At 45.1% G+C, this 10,157-nt stretch overlaps 1 protein-coding gene across 1 annotated transcript; it reads left to right on the forward strand.

Annotated features, from left to right (window-relative positions):
* Positions 1-438: 438 nt before the first annotated feature.
* Positions 439-4,335, forward strand: LOC109312170 (interleukin-17F-like). Its single transcript, XM_019538211.1, has 3 exons — positions 439-502; positions 3,024-3,271; positions 3,914-4,335. Exons 1-3 carry the CDS (start codon positions 473-475, stop codon positions 4,149-4,151), a joined length of 516 nt encoding a protein of 171 aa, XP_019393756.1. The 5' UTR covers positions 439-472; the 3' UTR covers positions 4,152-4,335.
* The last annotated feature ends 5,822 nt before the right edge of the window (positions 4,336-10,157 follow it).

A 10,157-nucleotide genomic window follows, 5' to 3' on the forward strand; every position in this document is an offset into this window, starting at 1 on the left:
ATTATCCTATTGTAACATAGTCGTTCCTAGGACCCTATAGCTTCTATAATGCAAGAAGCATCTCAGGGACGTGCCTCAGTTTAGATCTCAGGGACACGCCTCAGTTTTATAATCATCATTGAGTGAATTCATTTGGCTCCTAATCTTATTTCAGATCAGCACAGCAGAGCACATTTGATTCTGAGAACACTCATTTATTCCTTTGTCATTTATATTCGCCTTCTTGAAGTCAAGGATTATGATACAAGCAGTTAACAAGGTTTGATAATGACCCCAATAATTTTGCTTCCTGTCTCTCTCTCATGTGACCTCTCTTGCGGGGAATTTTTCTTAAAATTAAACCTAGAAGTTAAATCGCAGATTAGGTTGGAAAGGACCACCTCCTCCAATGGAAACTATGACAATAGCACAGTCTTTATAAAAAGCCCTGATGTGAATGAACAGAGACAGGCAAAACACAAGAGCTTGCAATATGAAGGCATTCATAAGGAGCCCTGCACTGGTGAGTACTGGGTTTGCTTGTTAAATCTGACTGCAAAACCTTTACTTTGTGGTTGTTATTTCAGATCACCTGACCTTAAGCCTGGCTGTAAAAATCAGTGTAATCTGATTTGGGGCCAGCAATACTAAAAACATATGCCTATGACACTGGGAAGAGTCATGCTTATTCTGGTGACCTACACTGTCCATTTTTTGTACAGTAATGCTAAATTTACTAAGAATTTAATTGTTTTAAGATGATTACAATGCTCTAGGGTTATATTTTAGTTGCTGATATGCATTTTCAGTAATAACAAAGTTTTTGGTTTGGGTATTTCCTTTGACTTAACTGTTAAAAAAATCACACCTTGATATTAAACAAGGAAGCCAGAGAGGGAGAGCACACAGATACATGATCTCACTAATTAGTTACTGATATAAAATATTAACTTCTGTTTTCATTCTAAGGTTCATAAGCAGATTCAATAGCGTGCTATGAGTGGCCTGGATCATTTGTCTATATTATTCTGTTCTATGTATCCTAAAGTAGGAAAGGCAGGAAGTGTGCTTCTACTGAAATTAGATTTCTTTTATGTTAAATTGTTTGCAAAATGCAATGCAATGCAATTCAATGCAACATGATATGATATGATATGATATGATATGATATGATATGACCTGGAATTTCTTTATACTACCAAATTATACTCTAATAACATAGACTTTTGACTCTGCTTGGTTTAAGTCTTAGGGGAAATGATGTTTGATGTTTCTCCCATCGGCCTTTGACAAGCTGGCCACACACAAAAATCAGAGATAGCATGCTGACACATGTCACATTTATTCTAGGGCATGGGTATCCAACTCAGATATAATTATCAGGCCCGATCCAAACCATGGGGCTTCTTGTTTGCTGGATGACTTGTCTCCAGATCCAGCCAAAGCCACTGTGTCAGCACAGCCAGCATGCAGGAATGAAGTCCCCTGCCATTTGCTGGCTCACTGTCACCACGGGAAATTCAGAGGCAGGTGTGGGCCACTTCTATAGGTCAGACCCAGTCTGCCAGCTGTACCTCTGACACCCCTGCTCCAGAGGATTCTCAATTTACTCCAAAGAAAAAGTAGGCAGAGATGCAACATAGCATTTATGCCATCAGAAACACTGTTTCTAAGAAAACCAAAAGTAAATTTACATTGAAGGAAGTTGCACCAGTGAGTGTGTTGTGTGCCCACTACTATCATAAGTTTCATTCTAGAACAGTGATTTGCCCGAGGCAAACCAGCTCCCCTAGTACCTCTTGACCAGGCGGTGTAATAGCGCCTACTTCAGCTGCCACCTTGTGAGAGCTGGTCCTGTGTCTGCCCCTTATGATTGAGTAAAATGTGGATAAATCACTGTGTAGCAATCATGCTGCATGTCTGCAGTCTTAGGAGAGACATCCTCTGTGTGGGTATATGGGCAAAAATCCAGTGAACTGAACAAAACTGTACTCATTTATACCAGCACAGGTTTGGCCTGCAAAAAGAACCCAGAATACCTCATTCCCAGCCCTTAACACTTGGCAAAGGCATGTATCTTCCTATGGATTTACCTTTACATTTCCATAGAGGCTAGAAAAGTGGGGCTGGAAGGGACCTCCAGAGGTCATATCTAGTCCAACTCCCTGCCTGAGGCAGGATCAGCCCTATCCAAACCATCCTATACAACCATGATCAAAACTCTACATAAGACTGCCCTCTGGGGAGGCTTAAAAACACCCTGACACATATAGCAGAATAAAGGAGGTAGGGAGTGAGCAACCAGCAAAGCCCTGAAGTATGGAAAATACCCATGGTAGAACATAGGTATCACTATGCCTAGATCATCCCCAACCAGTGGCTGTCCAACCTCTTCTTGAACACCTCCAGTGATGGAGATCCCACCACCTCCCTAGGCATCTAGTCCACTGACTCACTGTTCTCACAGTGAAGAAGTTTATTTTTTCCATGGATCCAATCTAAACTTACTTTGCTGCAACTTCAAGTCATTGGTCCTCATCTTCCTCTCTGCAGCAAGAGAGAAAAGGTATGTTCCCTCTTCTTTATGGCAGCCCTTCAAGTATTTGAAGACTGCTATCATGTCCCCTCCTTCCAAGCCCTTGACCATCTTTGGTGCTGCCTCTGGACCCCGTTCAATGTGTATAAACATACCCATGCAAGCATATGAGCAATACCATGGTTTCTGTTCAGCCACAGGAGGTTACTCTTCAGTCTTCAGCCTAGCCAAGAGGAACCACTGAGGCGGTCCCAGCGTAGATCCACTAGATCATTTCCAGGTTCCAAGCATGGGTAGGCAGGACTTGTTTAGAAGAGGCCCAGCCAAGACCTGTTGAAGCAATGGTATAGACATACCTTCAGTTTTCTCTCTTTATTTTTTTGTATTAGTCTCTGAACCTAAAAACTACCGATATAGTTGAGTGTGGATGAATGGGATTGTGCGACTTGCTGCTGGATGTACATAGTCTGGTTCTGAACTAACCAATAGTGTTGTTTCTCTTATTCAGTTCAGTTCATTACTCCTAGTGTTAATCCTGATGCTCTCAATCAAGAATTCAGCCCATGGCAGGGCAGTAGGGCCTCAACTCAACAAAGGGAGAGGCTCAGAGCAGAAAACGAGGAATGACTGCCCAACCGAAATGGACTCCCTGTTCCCTACAAGTGTGGAAGTCAGCATCAACATCAGTAACATGAACGATACTACTAAAATGGCTCAGGATGTCAATCTCCGGTCTTTGTCTCCATGGAATTACAGGTACAATCTATGTCCTTTTCATTTGGAAATGCACTGTCTTCTCCAAAGATTTGGCTAGGAATCTGCAGATGTACCCATTGTCCAACATTTCTCATTAAAGCCCATGTAAGGATGTTCCACTACAGACAATAATTACTAGCCACTTATTAATTATTATCATTAATTAGTAGTGTGGGCACACCTAGGAACCTTATGAACCACAAACCATGCCTCCCAAGGAGTCTAGTAGTATGTCTTAAGATCACAGTCCAATATCATTTAAGTCACTGGGAGTTTAATGGAGTTAGGATCTGACCCTAAGAGTAGTTCATGTTGTGGGAACGTGGGGATGTTTGGCCAAATGGCTTTGCTTTGATTCAGGCAACCCCTGATCAAGCCAAACTTCCACTGAAACTAGCCTCGTGAAGCCCACATTACAGGAGCTCAGAAGCTGAGCCAATACCAAGCTGAATCCACGAACCTTGGCAAGAAGTGCATTTCAGGGAGGGAATTGCAAATCATGTCTGAGTTACAGACAGAGCAAGAACTGGCTGAGTTTCAGGCTCCTTGGGTGCAAGGTCTTGGTGATTCAGGACATCATCCTTTGAACGGTGCCGGGGCTGTACTTCAAACACCTTGTCATCCCTCTCCTTTGATTCACAGCATCACCAAGGATCCCAACAGGTTCCCCCAGGTGATCATCGAGGCCAAATGCCGCCACTACAGCTGTGTGGACTCCACGGGCCGGGAGGACCACAGCGTGAACTCTGTCCCCATTCAGCAGGAGATCCTGGTCCTCCGACGGAAGCTGAGGGACTGTCAGCACGTCTACCGCCTGGAGAAACAGCTCATCACTGTGGGCTGCACCTGTGTGACGCCCCTCATCCAACACCAATCCTGAGAGAAACCAGTAGGGCAGGAAGGATTTGTCATCCGAGCGGTCACCGTGGGTTCATAAAGCCTAGTCAAACTCCCTTTGGAAAGAGTTGGACGCTCCCCCTTGACTTTAATAGGAATTCAGCCAGGCCTTTATGATTAGCCAGAGTCAAACAGAGCAAGTCTAAAGAAAGGGCATTAGCATCACTTAAATCCCCACCGCGATATTGAAATTCTGACTTGCAAAATTCCTGTAGCCTCAAGTCCATTGAAAAAGAAGGGAATGTATCCACATTTTTTTCCCAGCGTCTTTTCCTACGTGTTTGTTAATTGTGAAATATTTCCCTAGCTCTTGCCTTAGGAAGAACCTTACAAAAATCAGCCCGCATCTACAGCTAAGACCCAGAAATTTTTAGGTGCTTAAAAAACAAACAAAGGAAATGTTCCTATCTGTAATAGGATGAGACTAAATAGGTGCATTTCTTTCTTATGCTGCAAACAGAGACACAACGTGTAAGAAACCACTGGGCACGGATGTAACTACCTGTATAAAACCCCACAAAAATAGTAGGGAAACATGTTACATTTTTATATCTCTGCTTACATCATCTAATTTATGTCATTCTATTTATGTCACAGTAATTGCTGGGAGGCAGAATAGTGTATCTGGGTTGTTGGGTTTTTTTTTAATTTATGCATGTGAAATAAAGATCTGGTGAATAAAGTCAGCTGTGTTGGGTTTTTTTTAAGTTTTTCTCCTAATCTTAGGAAAAAATCAGACAGGTTAAATATCACACCAATTAAATAGTATGGATGATGTAGGCTACCTACTCAAGTAGCCTAATAAATGAATACTGCTTGAAATACGGTTTCAAGGGCAGGGGAAATGCTCCATTTTTTAGACTATACATATTAAAGGCACGTATTGAAGATCTCTATCCCCACGGGTGGATCCAAGGGGCAGGGCGGTTGCAGCCCCAGTTTGACTCCTGCTCCACCCAAATTTTAAAATGAACTGTATGGGAGTCACAGTGCCACTGGCATGTGAGCAGTGCTGAGGGAGTCCATTGATTTCATTATAATCTACCAGATTTCTGGCAATTTTTCTTCCCTCTCTCTTTTTGAATGGTTTTGATGTTCCATTAATAAAGTTATCCTTTCTTCTGCAGTTCTGCTGTGCATTAGCTATGCCTGGTAATAGCATTCGTCCCAGTCCTGCAGACAATTGTAGTTCTAGTTAAAAACTTTAACTCAGGTGAACATTCGCTCATATTGGAAATGACTAACTGTGAAGTGTCAGGTGCACAGTCAACATGCTCAAGAAAGCCAGACTGTGTTTTAGGAATCTGAAAAAGAGATATATATATATATGATGACTACAGGACTAATAAAACAATAGCTTTTGACTGTTTTGGTCCAAGTAGCTGTGTTTTTTAAACTCAATATAGACTCTAGTAAATTAGTGCACAATCAAGTCAATTTGTATTTGTTTTTCCTTTGATCTCAAACTGGATAATATAGTGCTGGTCCCCTAGCATATCACCAATTATTCCAGTTTTTCTTTTACTGGAGAAAAATGCATGTTGTGTTATGTAACGATGCACCACACCACCCGTCCCCGCCTTTTCAAAATCCTAGCTGCACCCATGTCTCTCCCTGAGAACTTAAAAACACCTATATTGTGCAATTTGACTACCTCTTGCAATGAATTAACTCCTTTTTCATTGAAAGTGACTCCAAAATTGGGCGCTTTCATGAAAATAAAATCTGCTTCCATACTTGAATAATATTTTTTAATGCAAATGAACTGCATACATGTGGCTGTTTGGCTTTTCCCAACAACTTTCTTTGTTTCCTGTTTTTTCCTTCCTTTTTTGCCAAATTGCTTCAGAAAATTGGCTCCTTTCATTTTTTTAAAGCAATATTTTTTGCAAGTATATATTATTAAAACATTTCTTTTTTTTTTTACTAAAAATAAAAAGGCCTACTTAGAACCCTGCTGAGGGGGAAATGACTTCAAAATGTCAAACTTGTTCAGAGAGCTCCTTTTTTTTTTTTTTTTTTGATTCCCTCCGGTTGTCAGAGGCCTCTAGCTGAAAACTGCAACACGTGAACAGGCAGATTTTCGACCCTGCATAAGAACAAAGGGAACAAGGCATACATTCATTTGGTAGCTGAGGGTATAAAGTAACTATTAGCAAGAGGAAATCAAATGTGGTCGTCATCGCGGTTTCTTCCCTACTCTTTCCCTTCCAATGCATTTGTCAGCCCCAGTCAGCGTCGAATGTAGGGCATGCTGACAAAGCGTTTCTTCAGTGGCTGTGATGGAGCTCACGTAGGTGGTGTGGAAACCTAGCATTGTGTGTGCGTCTATTTAAAGCACTACTTTGTGGCAAATGCAAAGTGAGAAAAAAAAAAGGCCTATATTTCAAGTCTCTGGCTGGTGCAAGATGTCCCAGATGTTACCCTTCGCTGTATTCCTGGAAGGAGTAAGACATGCCGCATGTCTGTGGCCTCTCACAGTCATTTGTGAAGTCTCATTTATGCATACAACAGAAAATTCAGAGAAAGGTGCAGAGGTCAAGGTGGGAGAGAGGCACATAACAGCAACTTAGCTCGCTACTGGATGCTAAGCTGTTCCCAGGGGTGGCAGACGGCAGAACAAGGAGCAATGGGCTCAAGCTGCAGCAAAGGAAGTTGAGGTTGGATATTAGGAAAAACTTTGGTGAGGCTCTGGAAGAGGTCACCCAGAGAGGTGGTGGCATCTCCATCCTTGGAGGTTTTTAAGTCCGGCTCAACAAAGCCTTGGCTGGGATGAGATAGTTGGGGCTCATCCTGCTTTGAGCAGGGGGTTGGACTAGATGTGACCTCCTGAGGTCCCTTCCCACCCTCGTTTTCTGTGATTAAATGATTCAATGGATGTGTCGTTCTTGGAAAGAATTTAGGGGCAGATTTTCAAAATCACTCATGGGATTCTGGTGGGAAAGTCCCACTGGCAACAAATAAGACTCCTGCTCCTGAATCCCTCAGGCACTTTAAAAAATGTCCCCGTTATCCAGAAACGAATAAGCCTACAAGGCAGAAGCTACATTAAGAAGCTTCCATAAGAAAACACCTAAGCTAGAATGCAACCTTTTGGGATGAGAAACAAAGACTGATTTTCCAAGAAGCAAACAAATCCCAGTTTTCAAGCAGCTGTAGGTGTAGAGATGAAGGTCCCACCATCAGACCAGTAGTGGCGAAAAGCAGACTGAATTCCTTGCAGTACCACAAACTTTCTAAATGACCATTGGCTTAGTCCAGATTTCAATGGGAGTTGGGTGCTTAAATTGGAGTTAGGCGCCTAACTCTTGTTGGGATCTGGATCTCAGGGTGTAGACTTGACACTGTTTTACTTCAAAATAATTTGCCATAGATTGCAGCACGGTAAACAGACTCTGAAGGAAGGAGCAGACACACATGGCCAGCAAAGGCGTGATCATTACATCACTGGGCCGCTAGGTGACGCGGGAGCCAGCTTGGATGGAGTCAGGATGAAACTGGGTGAGCGAGCAAAGTCACTTATGTACTACATATTTTTCAAAGGGAAACTTTATCCTTAAAGTTACCCCTCTGAAACTAGCTCTGAAAGTTATTTCAGAGTAAGGTGGTGGGTAGTATGTCTGCTCCACATTGACTGTGTAGGCTCGTGATTCTCAACCATTTCAATCTTAGGGCACCCCTCAGAAAATGCCGGCTCTCAGTTTTCACTTTTTTTTTTTTGCCTATAGAAAAATAATAGAGGAGTTTTTTCTGTTGCAAAAATCTCAGAAAGGCCACAGCTATGGATTTCAGTTGGAAAGCTCTGGTTTTATCTGGTGAATCATGTTTGCAAAGCTAACATTGCATAGCACCCCATGATACCCTGGAAAAGATTTCACGGCACCCCGGGTGCTCCAGCACCCTGGTAGAGAATCACTGATGGAGGCTGAAGGTAGGGCCGGGTGGCACCATAGACACTAACTCGTTCAGAGGCTTGCAGTTCCATAGGCAACGGCCTTCTTCATCAGATTCTGTTAAGTCAATTTACTATACAGGTATTATGTGTCCACAGGAGCTTCACTTTGCTTCCGTTCCCCATCTGTGAAGTAAGGATTGTAGCGCTTCCTTTATATCACTGGTATCCATTCTGGATTGTGAGGAGCTCAAGTAGTAATGGGGGCTCATGTAGGTACCTCAGACAAGGGCTAGGGGCAGAAATTACATGTAAAACAGCGCAAGTAATCAGAAACCGGTTCAAATCTTGAACACAACAGAAGTTCAGTGCACATAAACCACGTTCAAAATGGCTGAAAGCAGTTTAAGATAAAGCTGGATGGATGTAGTAGCAGACTTAACTGATTTAAGTTAAATCACTTAATTGAACTTCTGTCCCAGATCCTCTCCAGATCCAAGTTAACTCATGGTCTCCCAGCATCCCAGGATGCTTTGCACCCTCCCTGCAACTCCCCCTCACCCTTGCAGGGTGGGCAGGCTAGCCTTGGCCCAAGCAGTCTACTCCAGCTGATGAGCAGGGAGGCTTGCTCTAGCACCCCCGCAGGTTCTGGCCTAGGCCATTGCAGGCACGTGGCTGCTTTTCCAGACTCAAAAGTGAATGTCTGTTCACTTGCTTATCAATTCAATCTACGCAGTTTAGACTAACCTGTGAAGATTGAATCAATTCAGCCTCGGGCTTTTTGGCTATCTGTACTTAGCCTCAAGGTTCAGTTCTTCTGCTTACGACTTCTGGGACAGATAGGTCTCCAGTAAAGCTAGGGAGAACCAAGTAAAGTAGCACTGACCAAAAATAGCTTCTGAAGACACAATATCTTCTGTGTTCAAGCCCTCTCTCCTTCCCAGCTCTTAACATCAGTAGTCTCACTGATAACCAAGGATCAGATTTTCCATCCACCACAGAAAAACACAGGAAAACCTGGAGTTTTCTCATTTTAAGGGGGAAAACGCAGATTTTGCTCCTTTAAAGGAGAAAAACGTGGGAAATCTGGCAGAGTTCCAGCCTGCAAAGGGATGGGGGGAGCGGGAGGAGGGTGTTCAGGCAGGGGCACCATGCACATGTGCACATGTACACATGCATATGACTGCCAGGCAGCCTGGAGAACAGCTTCTGCAGGTAAGCTGGGGGGAGAGGAGGGAGAGGGTTTGGAATTGAGGCCCCCATAGGAAGGAAGGGAGTTGGGCATGACTGGGGCTAGGGCTGGGGCTGGTGCCACTGCTGCTGCTCAGCCCGGGCAGTGCGTGGGGCTTGGGGTCAAGGGCCAGAATGAGCAGCTGAGGGCCCGGGCAAGCAGTGGGTGTCTTGTCCAGGGGGTGGTGTGAGAGTTGGCTCCCCAGCGTTGTGCACGCTCCTGGAAGGATGTGCCCCCCAGATTTGTGTGCAGCACAGAAGCAGATGTGGGCTGCCCACTGTGGGCTCAGGCTCCCTGCCCTGTGCCCAGGGTCTCCACTGCCTGTGACTGCAACTCGGCGCGGCAGTGCAGAGTGGGGTGAGGAAGCTCAGTGCCACCACCGCGAGCCCCATGCTGCCGTGGCAAGGCACCCCCTGCCTGCCCGGCAGCAGTGGGAGGAACAACTCTGCACCACCACCCCTGCTGCTGCCGGGCAGGCAGGGGACACTTCACTATGGTGGCACGGGGCTCTTGGTGGCAGCATCAAGCTCCCCCACCCTGCTCTACCCTATTGCACCAGGCCTCACCCATTGGGCCATGGAGGCCCCTGGGGGAAGGCAGCAGAGTGGGGAGCCAAAGCCCACAGCAGGCAGCCTGCACCTGCTCCCCCAGCAATGGGCCACAATCCAGGGAGGGGGCGCTTGGCCTCCTGCAGGCAACAGCCAGGGCTCGGGTATTGCTGTGGGGGGCAGGGGGCTTCAGACTTGGGTCCCTGGTCCCGTAGCCCTGGAAGCTGCGGGTCCCCTCTAGCAGTCCTGGGGGGGCAGAAGGCTGTGGGTGGCAAGTGAGGGGCGCCAGCAGGGCTGGGGGGCGGGGCTGCAGGGTGG

This window comes from Crocodylus porosus, unplaced genomic scaffold, assembly GCF_001723895.1.
Source record: "Crocodylus porosus isolate Cpor-Errol unplaced genomic scaffold, CroPor_comp1, whole genome shotgun sequence".
Lineage (NCBI taxonomy): Eukaryota > Metazoa > Chordata > Crocodylia > Crocodylidae > Crocodylus > Crocodylus porosus.

Excerpts from the sequence above, each read along its gene's own strand:
- LOC109312170 (XM_019538211.1), top strand. The coding sequence starts at position 473 with ATGAAGGCATTCATAAGGAGCCCTGCACTG. Across the intron at positions 503-3,023 it reads TCATAAGGAGCCCTGCACTG|TTCAGTTCATTACTCCTAGT; the intron begins GTGAGTACTGGG and ends TCTCTTATTCAG. Across the intron at positions 3,272-3,913 it reads TTGTCTCCATGGAATTACAG|CATCACCAAGGATCCCAACA; the intron begins GTACAATCTATG and ends TTTGATTCACAG.